The 18,298-nt window shown below is 35.0% G+C and overlaps 1 protein-coding gene across 2 annotated transcripts in view; it reads right to left on the bottom strand.

Annotated features, from left to right (window-relative positions):
- Nucleotides 1-18,298, bottom strand: part of PGR (progesterone receptor) — a 99,342-nt gene that overhangs the window by 12,505 nt on the left and 68,539 nt on the right. Inside the window, exons 4-6 of one of the 2 annotated variants that reach the window (XM_060103460.1) lie at nt 15,178-15,483; nt 5,720-5,864; nt 4,109-4,239 (exon numbers count right to left, since the gene is read on the bottom strand). In XM_060103460.1, coding sequence (XP_059959443.1) covers nt 4,109-4,239; nt 5,720-5,864; nt 15,178-15,483 — 582 coding nt within the window. The remainder of the gene's footprint in view (nt 1-4,108; nt 4,240-5,719; nt 5,865-15,177; nt 15,484-18,298) is intronic. The other variant, XM_060103461.1, reaches the window with a different exon arrangement.

An 18,298-nucleotide genomic window follows, 5' to 3' on the forward strand; every position in this document is an offset into this window, starting at 1 on the left:
CCTGCCTTCCTGGGGGGCTCTCCAAGATCAGCAAGTGGGTCCGACCCAGGCTCCTTTCAGACTACTGACATTATGCTAGGACTTGGGAGTATGCGAGATTTTGCATATGTTTTTTAAAAGCAGCACCTCTGTTTCTTATAGCTTTCCAGCTCTCTCAAACGTAAGCCCCACTGGTTTTCAAAGCTAGATATTCTGGGGACTCATCTTCTTGCTGCAGGACCCAGAGCTGGGGAGCCTGATATAGGACTCATACCCCTTGCTTCTTGGAATGGACCTCTACAATTGTGATATTTCTTCTATTTGTGGGTTGCTGACCCAGGGATGTGGGTCCTGACTATACTATGTTTCCACTTCCCCTACCTGAGTCATTGTGCTTCCTTATTTATCTCTTTTGTTATGGAAAATCTTTTCTGATAATCTTCAGGTTGTTCTCATAGATATCTGCTCTAAAAATAGCTGTAATTTTGGTGTGTCTATGGGAGGAGGTGAGTTCATATTCTTCCTACTCTATTATCTTGACCACCTCCCTCCAAAATGACAAGTTAATTTTTGTATATAGTATAAGGTAAGGGTACAACTTAATTTTTTTGAATGAAATTTTCCATATACCATTTGCTGAAAAGACATTCCCTTAATGTTTATATCTTTTTCTAATGTTTTGTTATTCTCTTTCTATATTTGGGCTTCCTTCTGAACTGTGATTTTTCTTTTTTGTGTTTTTTTGCTCTACTTTTGAGAGGTTTTTCAACTCTGTCATCCAATGGCAGTACTCACTTTTAAATTATATATATATATATATATATATATATATATATATATATATATATATATATATATAAATTTCCAAGAGCTCTTTTCTTTCTTTGTGTTATTCCTTTTTTAGGCATCCAGTCATTGTTTTATGGTTGGAATATGCTCTTTTATCTTTCTAAAGAAGGATGGCTTTTAAATTATTTTGAAGTTTTCATCTCCCTACATGGTTTCTGTTTCCTCCAAGTTTTTTTTTTTTTTTTTGTCTTTGTCTTTGATATCAAACGCCTTCCCCAGATGCCTTGGTTGTTTATTTATATTCTAGAGTAGAAAATTAAAAAAGCTGATTGATAGCTCTGTTTGAATGGATAGTGCTTATTGACTGTGAGCTTTAGTACAGGGCAATCTGGCTAAGCTATTTCAAAGAGAACCTCTTGCTATAAGCATATTTAGTTCTTTTTCTTTCCAGCTAAACACATTCTTTAGAGAAGAATCTTTCATTTTCCTATCTGGAGAATAGAAACTTGGATGACGGTGTTCCAGAAGACAGGTGGGTTTCAAGGATGGTGTCTCAACATTTAGTATATACTTAATTTGTTTCCACTATCGAACCCCTCACCCTCATCAGTGCCTGCAGTTCACCAATCCAGCTGCCTTCTGTTATAACCTCTTCAGGGAATAAACCTACAATCTCTGCCTTAGTTGCAGAAGAACAATTGCATGGTTGGGTGATATTTGGAAACAGACTTTCAACAGAACTTGGTGTTTTAAATTCCACTTTCATTCTCATTTCAAAAAACAAAATCATTGTTGTCACTAATTGCAAAACATGTTAGAGGTTCAGTGATGCAAGTCAAGGTGCTTTTTGACTTTTCTTACTTCAGGCTTAGAATCCATCTTCTCAGGTATGCTAAATTAGTTCTACTTGCTGGCTTGCAGAATTTTATTGCTATTGATTTTTCTTTCCCTTTTATTTTATTTCTTAAAGAAGTCCCTTGACTAGTAGTAGTTTTATTAGGAACAATGGTAAAAGTGTGTGTTCAAACAGCCATATTTTCCTGGATATCTGTATTTTAATTTTTAATGGCAAATGGGAGTTTTAAATTCTCATCAAATCATTGAACTTTTTCTTTGCCAACTTTCCTATTGCATTTATTTTTTAAAAGGCATTCCTTATTTGAGATTTCTAAATCATTTATATTCCTTTTAGCTACTTTTTAACAATTAAGGTCCTTATAATTATGTGCCATTTATTTTAGGATACAATTTGAACTAAATATCCAAACTAAGTTTCCCCCAAATATAAAGCTACTTTTCTCAACAATATTTATTTCTTCCATGCTCAAAGATCTGTCATGTTTCCATGCAGCATATTAAGTTCTAGTATATACTAGTCTGACTTGATTAATTCAGTGTATGTATTTCTCTTCCACACTCTATTAATTATTATAGCTTTCTAATTATCTCTCTGCTCCCAGATTTTTGTAATACTTATCTATTTTTTAAGACTTAAGGATGAATTTTCAATAACTTTGCCAAGTCTCTCCTCAAAAATCACATTAAAATTTGTGCAAATTTTATTACACAATTACATATAATAACATATATATATATATATATATATTATGTATAGTACTATTCCTAAATATATAATTTTCCCTTTTCTTGAAGTTGCAAGTGGCCAAAAACCTTGCCTTCTATGGTATGTGAGGGGAAGTCATATGTATCTCCCTTCCTTCCCTTACCACTCCCTTTCCTTACCACTGCTCTAGTGATTATGGAAGCATGCATCAAGATGTAGCCTCCATTGGCCTGGAACACCTGAGTGATGACAATGAGCCTCCCTGTAGATCTGCATTGGAAATATAGTAAGAAGAATAAATACTTAAAAAAATTTTTTTTGATAACCTACTGAGATTTAGGGTTGTTTGGTCCCCAGCATAATGTAGCCTAGCCATAATTACAGAATTATGTTAATGATTTCAACTAATTTGGGAGATCTAGGACCATCTGTGATATATCTGTTATTGGATTCATTACTGTCAAGAAAAGAATGACAGGCATTAACTGCTGTATTATTACATTTATTCCAGTTGACTCTCTTGGCCAGTCCCATATCAATTCCCTTAACCCCTTTTATGCTTTTTCATCAAATTAGGCTTGCAGGGCTATGCTCCAGATAGGGTTTGCAAGGGTGGGGGATAAGGCTATGGTTCCTTAGATCCTGTATTAATCTGTATCTGGACATAGAGTTCATGAGGTAAACTTTCTTCTTAAGAGTTCAGCTTTTCTGCTTTTCCTCTTGATATACTCCCCAGCCCCACCATTCGACATTTATGCCATTAGAAGGAAGTCTCTGCACAATCATTGATGAGAGACTATTGGCTCACTTTCTACCTAAGGCCTTAGCTTTCTGTGGTTTCCTTTCAAATCACTATGAGTGAAGGAAGGGCCAGATCAGACATTCAAAGGCTGTGTCTACCTGTGCATGGAAATGTCACAGAAAAGGGTAAAAGTTAGAAGAAATTTAAAAAAAAATTCCCTCCCAGACCCTTGGGGATCCACTGAAACAGAGGTGCATGTGTTCTTTGTGTATTAAAGAATGAATGGATATCTACCCATTCTTCTGGTTACCAATGCTGTTCTATAGTACAACATTTCCTTTTTCTTCAGGGTATGCAACTAGGGTGCATTTTCCAGCCTCTCCTGCAGTTAAGGTGAGCCATAGAATGTGGGTGGCAGACAGTTCAAGGTCTCATCTCTAAACCTTTTCTTACGCAGTGCTCATCTTCTAGTCAGATCCAATGGAGGACTCCAAGGTGATGAAAAGGGTAGAGCCCCTGGATGTAAGGAGCCTGGGTTTTCTTGCCAACCCACTGGACTGACTGTGAGTAATAAATAAACTGCTATTGTACTATACTACTGATCTTTGCAGTTATGTGTTATAACCGTTAGCCTATCCTGACATAAAGAGAATAGTTACAAATAAAATTGTGCATTTTACAGAGTAAATCCTCTGTGAGGTGGGGATGTAGGGAAGCATAGTTTGTATTTATGCAATATTAATTAGTTTATAATATCTAATTGGATGAATATGAAAAAGTCATTTAATTATGTTTTACCTAAAAAGGATAGAAACTGGCTTAATTGATAGGCTATTTTAATATTAGGTGATTGATAGGTAAAACCTGAGAAATATGAAGTAATATTATTATAGTCTATGGATGTTTCTCTTTTGCAGTTATTATCTAAGATTCATAGCTCATGTGTAATTATATAATCATATTGTTGTTTGAAACTTTCCTAATGAATTAAAAATTAAGAAACATCTTGTATTAAGTTACTTATGCTCACTCACTTGTATTAAGAAGTAGCAATACTTTCATACAGAGGAACTCTTCTTGGCTAACTTGAAGCTTCACAAACTCCTGTGGGATCTGCCACATGGTAAGGCATAATGAATAGAATGATGATTCTTTCATCCGCTGTCTTGCACCACACACAACACACAAAAGAAAAAACAACAGGAAAAAAAAAAACACACAGAGTAGCTTAGCCAGTTTATGTAATGTATCAGAGATTATGAGATTTAGTAATTAACTGACTTATTGAAAATGACTTTTTATAAACAAACTCAATATTTGGAATTTTAAATGTCTTCTAAATTTAGTCACAATACTGGATTTTTGAAGTTAGAAAATTATATTAAATACACATTAACTAAGATTAATGCTGTTTCTCACTTTTATTATCACATTTAAAAAACCTAAACGAAGAAAGGAGAGCAAAGTTGTGGGAGTTGAAAATGTGGTGCTGAGGAACACTCAGGAAATACTTTATTTACTGATTTTTTCCTGTGAAAAACACAAATAAAATTTTGTGTGCAATCTAATGGGAGAGTGAATTCAATTCACAGAAATTGAATAGTATAGAATAGTTCAGTGCACTCAGTTTAGAGTATCCAGTATAAAATAGTTACACTGTGAACTATTCTAGAGGAAATGTATGGTGATATAGAAAAGACAACATTAACAAGCATTAAATAATTGACAAGACAAACAAATTCTGAATGTTGACAAAATTTACTTAAGGCATTTTTTCAACTCTGTACTGTTTTGTAATATTTGTGCTAGTCAAAGAAGTGAACAGGAATAGCGGGAAAAAAACTAGATTTTGACTCAGAAGAGCTAAGATTCTTTGGCAAATTATGCAATCTCATCTGCCTCAGTTTCCTGGACTGTGAAATAAAGGGTGCTGATTCCTTACCAACTTCAAGGGATTGTAGGAAAAAATGGAATAAAATATATGAAAGTTACCTGTAATCTGTAAAGACTTATCCAAATATAAATTATCATGTTATATAATTCTGAGTCAGCATGCACCATTAGGACAGTATAAATATTTTCATGAAAATATTCTTACTCAGTTTAAGGTTACATGTAGAAAGTTAATTACAGTAATTCCAATATAATGAAGCAAATTGAATTCAATTTCAGTATTTATCTTTCAATATTTTAAATAAATTACCAGTCTAATTTTTCCTCTAGGAAGAGAGATAATATTTTTACTTTTTGAAGGTAAGTCAATACTTTCATGCAAAAATATTCCTCATTTAATTCATTATCTTCATTACTACCAATGTAAAAATTTTAATTGGATAAACTGAACATTCATTTTTGTCTTTAAGTATATTTCTTGATACATTTTTGAAGTTTAAAAATTTTTGATTTGTGACAACTATTGAAGTAAAAGAAAAAAACTCCAAATGTCAAATCACTGATAAAATAATAAAATTTTATTAATGTTGTCATTTAAAGCTATATCCCGAGGTAGTTCTAAGAAACTTTTCAGGAAAATTCTATTATTTAGGACACTAGATGTATGATCATCTATTGAAATGTAATTTTCAAGATTATCCTACATATATACTTTTGATAACAATAACAACAAATGTCAAGTTACTACTTACTCATTTAGTATTAGATCAGGTGCAAAATACAGCATCTGTCCACTGACATGCTTATAAGATCTCCATCCTAGTCCAAATACCATTAAGCTCATCCAAGAATACTGGATGAGAGTTATCTGGTCATCAATATGTAAGTTTCGAAAACCTACAAAATAAATTTACATATAAAATGATCACAAAAATCACTTTGTCAAAAACCTTAAAAATACATAAAAATTTGAAAATAAATGTAAGTAGGGTAATGTGATATAATGTTTTCAATCTCAATATATTTACCAAAAAAGCAGGAAATAATAATAGAGTCTGAAACACTAAAAAGAAGAGACTCTGGAATTTATTAAAATTAGCCACTGTGATTTAGCATTTCTGGGAATTCATTAATTAAATCAAACATCTATCATTCATTCATGCAACACTCATTTATTGAGAGCCAATTGTGTGCCAGGCACTGTGGTAAAATGTTGGGGCTATGAAGATGAGTAAGACACAACCGTTGCCCTTAAAAGAAGCTTGCAACTCAACAGGAGAGTTAAGCACATAAGTACTGTGATAGAGAAGGTAAGAGGGAATACACCAGGCAATAGGGAGATCAGGAAAATTGCCCCCAAACAGAAATAATCCCTGAACAGAATAGAGTCAGTTGGTTGAGGAATCTTAATTCTTTGGGATTTAAACATAAATTGGTTTTATTTTGTAAAATCACTGCTTTCAATTATGCTACATCTAGTTTTTCTTTAACAAACCTTAATTAAATTTTGGGTAGATTCCATAGTTTTCTGGTCACTTTTGCTTCTGAAGCTTAATCCAGCCTCATTTTAAACTCCCATATGGTTTAAGAGGTTTAGAGTCTGTGTGTGTGTGTGTGTGTGTGTGTGTGTGTGTGTGTGTGTGTGTGTGGTGTGTGAATACTCTGGTCTTTCACAACTCACAACCTCCCTCTTTTAGACTTTTCTCTGGTGTTGGTGGCAGAGGAAGGATGGCAGGGAAAAAGCAAGTGTATCTTCACTTACATAGTCAAAGTTTTCTCTCCATCTCTTTCTAATTCTCTTTTTGCCCACTTGGGGGAAGATGACCAGCTCAGCACTGATGGGCTTAAAGGAGGGAGGGGTAAAGAGTTGTTTGGAGGCATGGGCTGGGGTCAGATCGTGGATGGTCTTGTATTCCTATTAAGGAGCAATGGGAGTGATATAGCCTGATTTATATTATGCACAACTCATTGATAGCCATGTGGAGGATGGATTCAAGGGAAAAGGTCTGAGGTCAGGGAGAGAAATTGGGAGCTATGGCCAAAGTCCAGGTGAGAGATGATAAAAGCCTGAAATAAGTCAACAGGTAGGAGTAGAGAAGGTAGAGTGCATTAGAGAAATGTTTAAAGAGTAAAATCAAAGAAATCTGGCAAATGATAGTACATAGGTAGGAGAAAGAGGGAGTCAAATAGATCTTTCAGTTTTTTTACTTGAATGGTGGGTGATGATAACAGCATTACTGAGACAAAATAAAGGAGGAGAAACAGGCTAGAGAAAAAATAGTAATTTTTGGACCTGTTTGAGGGACTGATGGAATATCCATATACATATGAATTAGAAGTATGAGGAGTTATTGGAGCAAAATATATAAAATTTAATTTATGTGTACCTGAAACAATAAAAGTGAATGAAATATTTCATTAAAGGTATAAAGAAAAACAAGTGTTTTGGTAGGAACGTCAAGCACTTTCTGTACAGCTTTTTAAATAGTGTCTATTCCTTCAAAAACTCTCACTGAAGTCCACTTACAAATGGCCTATTTCAAAAGAGAAACCAAAGCAAAACTTAATTCCTTAGATCTCAAGGGCAAAAGAAGTTTATTTCCTGATTCAGTTAACTACTTCAAGGCAGGTAGCAGAAAAGGCTATCTATCTTCTCTCCATACGTTCCAGATAGTCCCGACTTCATGTGAATAATAGGAAGACTGCTATTCCCTTCCTAGAAATTCTTAGTCTCAGATGAACCAAAAACAACCCTAGCACATATTCATAAATAATGGTACCATAGCAGATATTTGCCCCTTTTTTGGGGGGAGGGTGACTTTTCAGTGTTTCACTTTCTCCCCTGCCTCCTTCTCTCCCTCCCTTTTTTCCTCTATGCAAATAGAGTTTCCCATTGATTGTAGTTTTGTGAGAGCAAGTACCCAACTTTCCCAACAAGGAAGTTGGCTAAGGCCTCTTTCCCTGGGCTTGTGATCTAGGTTTGATCTGTGGAACACCTACTACCTGGACTTTGAAGCAAAAAATAGTAAAACAAAGATTAACATATGGTTAGGCTTTACTTGTGATGGTGGTAGTGCCTAATGACAGTGGGATCCAGTGGGGACATTTGTGATTTGTTAATTGGCCCTCCAGAGATGCCTTGGTTTCTGCCTACTCTCCAGACTTGTCCTCTAGCTTCTATTCAGTGAATCCCTGATGTCTTTTCAGAAAATTCATTTTTTCTTTTTGTTTTTTGTGAAGCTCAACTGTTTTTTTGTGTGGGGGGGTTGTAGTTGTTTTACAATGTTGTGTTAGTTTCTACTGTACAGCGAAGTGGAGTTCCCTGTGTGCTATACAGCAGGTTCTTATTAGTTATCTATTTTATACATATTAGTATATATATGTCAATCCCAATCTCCCAATTCATCCTTGTTTTGTTTTTGATAGCCAGAGGTATTTTGTTTTTGTTTTTTAAAATGAATAGAGTTGGTGTTTATTGCTTACATCCTGATTTATTCAGGTGTAGAAAGACTCCCTAAATAACTAGCCAAGAAAAATTTGGCATGCAATTTTCATAATTCTCTTTTTATTTTCATATGTCATATGCATCTTGAAGTTCATGTTTATATATTTAACTTCTCTGGTTTTTTTTTAAAAAATTATGAGTCAGCCAATACAATAGATCTAATACAGAAATGCCACTTGTAAACTGAATATTTTATAGTAATAGTAATTAGTTCTTCCACCAAGTTTAGGATCATTTGATAAGAAATAAATAAACTTTCCTAATTTTTGCAAAGCAAGACACCCTCAAGGGAGGCACATATAGACTTGGTCTATTTTTAGTATATTATAATATAAAAGCAAATCTTGCTGAAATAACTTAAAACTTATGAAATTACCAATATTTATAGCAGAAAGTATATTCTTTCTATTTAACAGAATGGAAAACAACTCAGAAAATAGCTTTATTTACTCCCCTTTTTAGAGGGCTTATCTGAGATAAATGTACAATGTTAAATTGACTTGAACATATTTGGTACAGAAGTACAATTTTTTTTTTTTACCATTAACTGTAATATCATTCATTACTTTATACTGAAACAAAGACGGGAACACTGAGATCAAATTCCCATTGATGATAATGATCAGGTAAACTCAGTACATTTGAGATGAGGATCAAAATGAAAACCTTCACACAGAGAAGTGATGGATGACCCGTAATTGTGTTCAACAAGTAGTAAAGAAAAATGCCCTTTCCTTTAAAGTGACTTGACTTGATAATTGTCACAAGCTGTCCAATCCTTAATGCCTAAGAAAAAACTGAAAAGAAAGTGTACAGTAACACATGGCCTATATGACCTTCTAGGTTCTCCTGGCTTAATTCCAGAGTTTCAATAAAATATACAGGCTGTGCTCCTCTAAAAACTGTCTCATACTGAAATAGTTAATCTACAACAAGGGTAGAGCACTAACTACCTCAGCACCTTATGACACAAAGCATGAACTTTAAGGAACACAAAATAGCTTCAGCACAATAAATGTAATCACCAACATAAGTTTGAAGACATTATGAATAAGGACTTGATGGGTAATGATTTAAGGTAGCATAGTTCTTTCATACCAATTCCAAAATTTAAATTTCTATAAATATTCTTTAAGCACCTGTTTGAGATGAAGCATTATATTTGCAACTCAGCATAAGGATTAGAAAGATGCTGTTTCTGCCTTTAACACTTGTAGTCTGTGAGACAGATAAGTAGAACATAATTACCACTCAAGCGTGACAGTGGTGCGGTTGACAAAGGCAAGGGTGAAGCACTCGGAGAGAAAAGGGGCCTTTGGCTTCATTCTGGGAAGGCGCAGGAAAATCTTTCTAGGGGAAGGCTGATTAGCATCCTGAAGGCTAGTTAGGGACTAGCCAGGGAAGATGTAGGAGAAAAGAAGGGCCTCCAGGTAGGGAAAACAATATGGACGAAGAAAGGCAGGAAATCGAGCAAAGAGCTTTGTGGGAATTGAAGCTTAGAGGTGCTTGGAGTGGGAGAGTGAGAGAAAATGTGCAAACTCAGGAGGCAGATCACAGAAGGGCCTGGGGTACTAAGGCTAAGAAGTCTGGCTTTGTTCTGTAAAGGGAAGGAAATAACATAATTGATTATAATTGCTTTGCTGATGCTTTGATGATGATTCTGGTGGCAGAATTGAGGATGGTTTGGAGGTAGTGTGAAACTGTGGTAGTAGTGTCAGTCAGGGGTCTACGACCGAAATCTAGGAAAAAATGACGAGAACCTAAACTAGCTCAAGGCAGTAGCACTGTAAATATCGTGGATAATGAATCATATCTATAATAAGCAGAGTTGACAGAATTTGATAACTAATTAGACAGGAGAAAAGTAAGCCAAGGATTATAATCAAGATTCTGTCTGAGGTGCCATTTCAAGATACAGAAAAAGGCCTGAGGCTCACAGAGCAGAAGGTCATAGTGGCTTGGAAGTTCATTCAGGTGGAAATGTGTAATAAGCAGTAGAAATATATTGTCCAGTAGTTCCGTAGAGGGTCTGGGTTGGTACTATGTAATTAGGAGTCATTGGAATATAGTGGTAGTTGAAAACAAGGCCATGAGTGAGCACATCCCGCCTTGCAGACTGAGAAGCTACTGGAATATAAGATGGAACTAGGAAATGCTAAATTCATGGTGTGAGTGGCAGAACAAATCCACAAAGGAAACAGGAGATATGTAAATTGAGAGAAACATATCTGCCTGGAAGGCAAGTGATGAACACCAAAGGAAGAGTTTCGGTAAGACATGGTTACTTTGTCAATGGCCCCAGAGGCATGTGAAACATGTTAAGGGCTGCAAGTATTCATTTTATTTGATAAGTAAAACATTTTGGTGACATTGGCAATAGTAATGTCAGTGGAATAGGATATCAGAAAAATCATTTTTTAAAAGTCTTCATAAAGTATTATCAAAGCCTGACTTTACTCTTAGAAGGCGAATCTCATTTCTTTTCTATCACTTTGTTGGGGAAAGTAATTTAATTTATTCATTTGATTTGGGGCGAGAGAAAAAAATCTTTTGTCACACATGCAATGGCTATCACTGACTCAAAAGATATTTTGGCATGCTTCAAAGGCAGAAAAGCAGACAAAGGACTGTTCGAGTCCTCTGATATTGATGATTGCAAGTAGTCTGGCTAGCTGAGACCAAGAAGTAAGGTATGTTTAAAAATGTCAAAGCATTGACCTGAATAGATTTTTTTCACCAACTAAATAGAAGAATCAAGACAACGTTTATAAAAAGGAAATATTTCTCCCAAACATCTCTGTCACATCAATTCTGCTACAATGTATTAATACACAGGATGAAGAATATTTAAAGATGAAATTGGACTGGGAATGAGTACTCAATGATTTAACTTCCAAAGCCTACCCTGACTCAGCCCATAATGTATGCCTCTAAATTTACTTTCTGCCACTCTCCCCAATATAACTTTATTGCCAGTGGTTTCTTAATACTTGGATGATGAAACCCCCAGGAGGCCAGTAGTGTTTGAGAAACCATATGCACAAATGTATTTTTTCTCAATCAACAGCTATTAAAAGTTTTAATTACTATGCCGTGGGGGAAGGTATGATGACATTTTTTATGTTACTAAGGGACCTTCACACCTGAAAAGATTGAGAACCATTCTTATGCTGGTCTAATTCATTGTTCACCAAGCATACCTCATGACTTCCTTATTTTACACCACCAGCCACACTATTCCTTCTATCCAGAATGCTTTCTCGTCTTAATCACGATTTATCAGAGTCTCATTTCTCCTTCACGGTGTACTTTAACTGATACCTTGTCTCTGAATCCTTCTCTTGTCCCTGAAGCCAAAAATGTTCTTCTGTCCCCATTTTAAAACATCTGTTATCTTATGCCACTTTCACATACTTCTATAGTTGACCTTTGAACAACATGGGTTTGAACTGGGTCCATTCACCCAGGATTTTTTTCAATACTATAGTACTACATGATCCACAGTTGGTTGAATCTGTGGATGCAGAACTGGGCTCACTGTAAAGTTACATGTGGACTTTTGACTGCTTGGAGGATCAGTGTCCCTAGCTCCCACATTGTACTAGGGTCAACTGTATAGTTGTTTGGGTGTCTTATATTCCGTTGGATTGAATGTTCCTTAACAGAGGGAATATGTCTTGTTCATTTTTTAAATTTTGTAAATATTGTGTTGCTTCAAGTTTCAAATAAGATAACATTACCCACTGAAATTATAGCTAAATGTCAATGTGAAATCATTCATGTATAGGTACAATATGTCAAAGGCAATGTATCCTAAGAGATCACTTGTAAATGTACTGTCATGAGGCTAAAGTATCTTGCAAGTCTCCATTAAATAGAAACAAAGATATCTCTGAAATACTATGGGAACAATGTTAAATACAATGCAATTATTGTAACAGGTCTAAGATAAAAGAAGAGCATAGACAAAGATGAAATGAGAATCCCTGACCAGGCAACATAAATCCTCTCAGGGACCTGCAGATACATGCCTTGAGGCCCTCATGCATGCTGTCACCTTGGTAATGATTATCATTCTGCATCTGATCTTTTTATTCTCCTGAGAAATTTTTAATATTATCTTATTTCTTGGCAAAGTTAAAGGACATTGGTTTATTTGGATAAACACATATAATCTACAAGTTTTAGTTCTTGAGCAAACATTTATTATATACAGTATTTTAATTTCAAATTCCTACAGGTCTGCTATTCAAATGAGCTTAACCAGAGAACATATGATCCTGTGAAGAAGTGTTGTCCCTGTTTAGTTTAGGACCATGATTCCTTTCACCCAGATCTTCAAGGCAGATTTTTCTCCTTTTATGCTTCAGAGGGCCTGAAATCTGATCATAAGCTGACTTCCCAACTACACTTTCTTATTGTGAAAGAGTTACCTGATCTACCTACATGTTTTCCTAGCAGCATCTTTTTTTTCACTGTAAATAAGTAAACTGACTACTAATAAGCTTCATTTAACCAAGGCCATCTTTCACAGACCAGTAACATGTGAGTGAATGGATAAAATAAGTTTCTCTTATGTATAAAACTGATGACCAGATGTTAGGATGTGCTGTACCAAAATGCATTCACACCATGTGCTCAGCCTTCTGGCTTCTCTTTCTAACACCACTGTTTAATTGTTAAGTCTTGCACACAGGAAGTATGCAACAGACATTTACTGAGTGAATCAAGTAAATAAAAACTGTACTCTTATTTAAAGTCAACTGAAAGTTTTTGAGTAGCTAATGATATACCAGATTACTTTATATATATATATATATATATGTCCTTCAGAGTCCTTTCACAGAGGTTGATATAGTCACTCTAGTTCACTGATTATTTTCAGCATTCATTCGAGTTATTCCCAGAATTCAGCCCATGAAAATATGATTTGAAAGACCGTGGACCACACAATACTTTAATAATCCTAATGTTTCCCTTATTATACAGTTAGTGAAAACAGTACATGTAATACTGGGGATGCCATCGTTCTTGTTTACTTACACACAAATTACATTTTGTAACATTAAAAATGTTGCCACCAAATACAATGTAAAAATTTTCTCTCACTCTTTTTGAGGGTGTGTGGGGATCAAAAATCTAGATAGATAATAGTGTTTCAATTTAAGAAGCTCACTTAGCTTTTTCCCAAAATGAATAAATTATAGTTGGAATTATGACTGGTTATTTTCTAACTTTGCCAATGACAGTAGAATCTTTTTAAACAATAGAGAACGTGCAAAATGCAAACAAAAGAAATATAAACTATATCAATAAACATCAAAGAAATAACCTTTTCCAAATCATAGATAAACAGAAAAGTTTAAACACATAAACACTCATATTTTTAAACAGAAAATGTTCGCCAATGTTATTGTAATATTTTAACTTAATAAAGATCTATCAAATTTGATAACCACAGTAACTTAAAAAAAAAAACATTCAGAACTTGCCTAGTGGAAAAAAATATTACCTGTCCAAGGCTTTTCAGCAAGAATGAAGCTAATAAGAACCTGGGCACTGTGATTTTTGATTTTACTTTATCTTAGAATAGTGAATCTAATTAACTTTTCTCAACATGTATTTTTTAAAAGATTCAACAAACAGGAATCTATTTTTCTTTCTGTCTCATGTAACCTTGAATTTTCAATAACAATTCATCTATAGTATTTTAAACCTTTCAGGTAGAATAATAACTGAGAAATAATATTAAGGCAAATTGGGAAATGAATTCTTTTTTAAAAAGACTATTAAATTTACTTGGAAACTAAAATGGCATACTATGTTTAATTCTTGATCAGATGTTGGAAAAATAAACTGGTCTAAAGGAGTATAAGGATATTATTGGTGTGAAGAGAAAGTAACTTTGGAAAAGGACACAAAGATCAAAAATGTTCTATTTCTAATTATGGGATTAATGCTTCCACAAGTAATTACTACCCATGTATTCTCTTGGCTTTGCACTCTAAGGTTTAGCCAGGTGAGAACTGCACCCCTGTAAACTCTTTCAACTGCTTGGCTCCTATGGAGCTGTGCTGAGAGAGCAAAAGTAGCTTATAAATAAAGTGACTGAAATCCTATCATGATGATATAATCCAAATTCTCACTGTCTAGGTATAAATTCGAGAAAATAGTGACTGGAGGTTTCTCTATGTCCAAATTATTTGTTTATGTTTAGGAATTTTATTTCTTAATTGACTTTAGATACTCTGCTATACTCAACACTATTTTGATTTGTTATATGAATAGGTACATTCAGTTTTATTTTCAACCATGTGAGGTTGGTTAAATTAGGATTTGGAATGAACTAGACATTTCTAAGAAGATGGTCAGTTTGTCTTTTTTCTGAACTATTATATTATCTTTGGTTTAACATATTGATTTATGCTAATCCTTAACTATTTCATTATGTAATTCTTGATTCATCAACAAGACTCAAAATGTTATCTATATCTTTTGTATTTCCACAGGACACTGTAGGGTCCTAGACAAGTAACATATAATATACGGTCCTAGATAAATATTTTGAACTGCTGAAACACATACTAAAACACCCTGTTTACACTATATTTAATTTATTGCACAGACTGTTTTATTTAACCACCCACTAGTAAAAAGCCATAGTAAAGTTTTTATTACATGCTATTATATACAAATAATTATTACCTGGCAGTAACTTAGACCACTTGACTACTGAAAGAAGTTGTCTCTCGCCTAGCTGATTCAGACTTGTCAGCAAAGAACTGGAGGTATCAGGTTTGGTGTTGTCGTGTCCTGCATAGACCACATCTGGTTCAATGCTCATGAGCAAGTTGATCAGTGGGGGGACCAACTGTAAGTCTTGATTTGGTGAAAAAGTGATTCTCTGGCTTAGGGCTTGGCTTTCATTTGGAATGCCCACCGGCTGTGAGAGAGCAACGGCATCTAGTGCTCTCATAACTCTAACTTTATTGAACTTTTTAAACTTTCGACCTACAGAGAAGGAAAAAAAAAAGAAAAGAAAGGAAGGTAATATAAATACATAGAAACTAAATATTCCAGCAGAGAATGATTTTTCTTACTTCTTAAAATTATAGCATTATAGGCTTTGGCATCTATCTCATAAAATGAGATACAATAAGTAAAAATGTTAGGTCTCAGACTTGGATTAAAGAATTAATTACACCAGCATTCACTGGGATGATGGGTGTGGGTAATTACACCAGTATCCCATACAAGGTTATGGAGCTTCGCAGTAACATGTAGAAAAGACAAATGGCTTTTAGCAGAAACCAAGCTCAGTGTTGGTCAATATTCTGACAGGACTGCCTTCCCAAAGTTAATGCTACAGACTACATAATTAAAACATAGTGTTTAGTAGATGTTGAATCTCCTTTTGAGTTTTATTCTTTTAAGAATCTATTAAAAATATGCATATACATATGCAAACCCCACAAAATCTTGTGCACAATTTCAGTGGGCTCATGATCATTTGAAATTCCTTGAAATCAATACATGGACTATTATGAGATATAAGGACCCAAAGTTAAGAATCTAATTTCTAAATTAAGGGAGGAGAGAGTCTACATCTTGTGCTGGTCAGGCCACATTTGTATTTCTGGACAATTTCTAGAATTTCTATTTTGCTGAATTGTCGTGTGTTAGGAAGAAAAACAGTCTGACAGGGAGATGAGTAGAAATCTGCCTCATAAGGAGTGGTTGAAGGAGACCAAGATGTACAACTGGGCCACTGCTGGTTCCCAGGTGCCTTGGGGTGATCAGAGGGCAGGCTGGACTCCAGTTCCCACCTGCTCTATGACAGGCATGGGCTACTTAACAGTATCAAGTGTCTGTGCTGTTTAAGCCAGGAAAAAAGGCTAAGGAAGGCTTGATAATGGTTTGCAATCATCTGAGCAGAGACTGCAGTTTGCTGGACCTAATCCCTGTTCTGGCTCATAGACATGTTTTGTTTGGCTCACACAATTCTTCTCAGAGTTATGAAAGCATCTCTGAATTATCTGGGTGGCGACAATCTGTTAAAGCCAAGCTACAGCTGCTGCTTTTGAATGGGGCACAGACACTCCAACACGTCCCTGTTCCCACCACAAACTGGTAGTAGGCCATTGGTCAATTTTCTTAAATCAGGTCACTCTGCCCAATTAAGATACCTGCCTGGTCTCTGCAAGCATTTGCCTTTGTGATTTCTGAGCTCAAGTACTGTCATAAAGAAAAAGGATTACACTTGTTCTATAAACCACCCCCCTCTAAAGTTGTGTTAGAATGGATAGGTGACAGAGAAAAAAATGCCAGGGGTCAATATATAGAAAGGATCCAGAAATGTTTAAGGAGATGGTTCAAACAAGTTTCCTGGGGAAGGAATGAGTTACCAGAGGGAAGGGAAGTAATATTTGTGGAGTATCTACTATATGTCAGGAATTTTATATATGTATCATTTATGCCTCACAACAAATAGGTATTATTAATTCCATTTGTAAATTGGGAAAATGAAGAGTGAAGAAGATGGCATGCCCAATGTTAGAGTGATAGAGCTTGGATTATGTAGACTCTGAAGTCCAAACTTTTTCTCAAACAATCTCTCTGGCGTTTCAGGCAGGGACTTCATGGTCATTTGGTGGGATTCTGGAAAAGAGGTCTAGGCAAGAGATTGTGGGAAAGAGCACAAAGGTTGATTCCTTCCAATCCTAAAATACTGTGGTTAACAGAAAATAAGACATACATCCTATCAGCCCCTTCCCTCCCCAATAATAACTCCAAAATGTTTTTCTTTTTCATTTACTTTAACCCCTTTTCTCTTTTTTATGCCCTTTCAGTTCTGGTTTTATCAGGATTTGACTACACTATGAAACCATGGAATCTTACTGAAAACTAAAGCAAATGTTTTACATTTTGTTCAGTGTAAAAAGTCTTACACCCCAAATAAATTCCAATTTCCTAATATGCTGATTATATATAATGCAGTTTGAATTAATATAGAAATGTTCACATTTCTACTTGTGATCCAGTCTTTTCATGAGTCCCAGTGAAAAAAAGGGGGGACATGTGATAAAAGCAAAGTTGAAGGATGAACTACAATTGAACTAGATCATTTACATATCTATCTTATGTAATTTAACTTGCAGCTCAAGGGTTTGAACTAAACACTAGCATTTCCATTTTAAAGATGAGGAATAGGTTTATAGAAGCTAAGTAATTGGCCAAGTTTATAGAGATAATAAATGCCAAAGCAGAGATATTAATCAAGGGTTAATTTATTTTATTCTTTCTTTTACTTACTCATAAAACACTGATTGAGTGGTTTTATGTACCAGGCACCGTTTAAGGTCCTGAAACTACAGCTCTGAGTAATCAAACAAGGTATCTGCTTTCATGGGGCTTATATTCTGGTGGGAAGACAGAGAGGGCCCACAAACAAATAAAGAGTAAGATAATACCACACAATAGTATGCACTCTGAGCGAAACGTGTAATGTAACAGAGAGTGACTTGAGGGAACAGGACATTAAATAGAACGGTCAGGGAAAGACTATGGTCTTTCCACCAGACCACACTGCTGCCCCTTCACATAGCCTTTATTTCTCTAAATCTGCAGGCTAATGACTCTTTGGAGCTAATCAAGCAGTGTATGTCAAAGGAGAACTTTGCACACCAGGAGAATTAACTTAAAGAACCGAATAAATGTAAAGTATTATTAAGAGATGTTTTCCTAAAGTGCTAAATTGTTACAATCTTGCCACCTCTACCCTCCATCCCCTACAATGAATATGTTTGGTCTTCCCAAAATAAATTTT

This window comes from Mesoplodon densirostris, chromosome 7, assembly GCF_025265405.1.
Source record: "Mesoplodon densirostris isolate mMesDen1 chromosome 7, mMesDen1 primary haplotype, whole genome shotgun sequence".
Taxonomy (NCBI): Eukaryota; Metazoa; Chordata; class Mammalia; order Artiodactyla; family Ziphiidae; genus Mesoplodon; species Mesoplodon densirostris.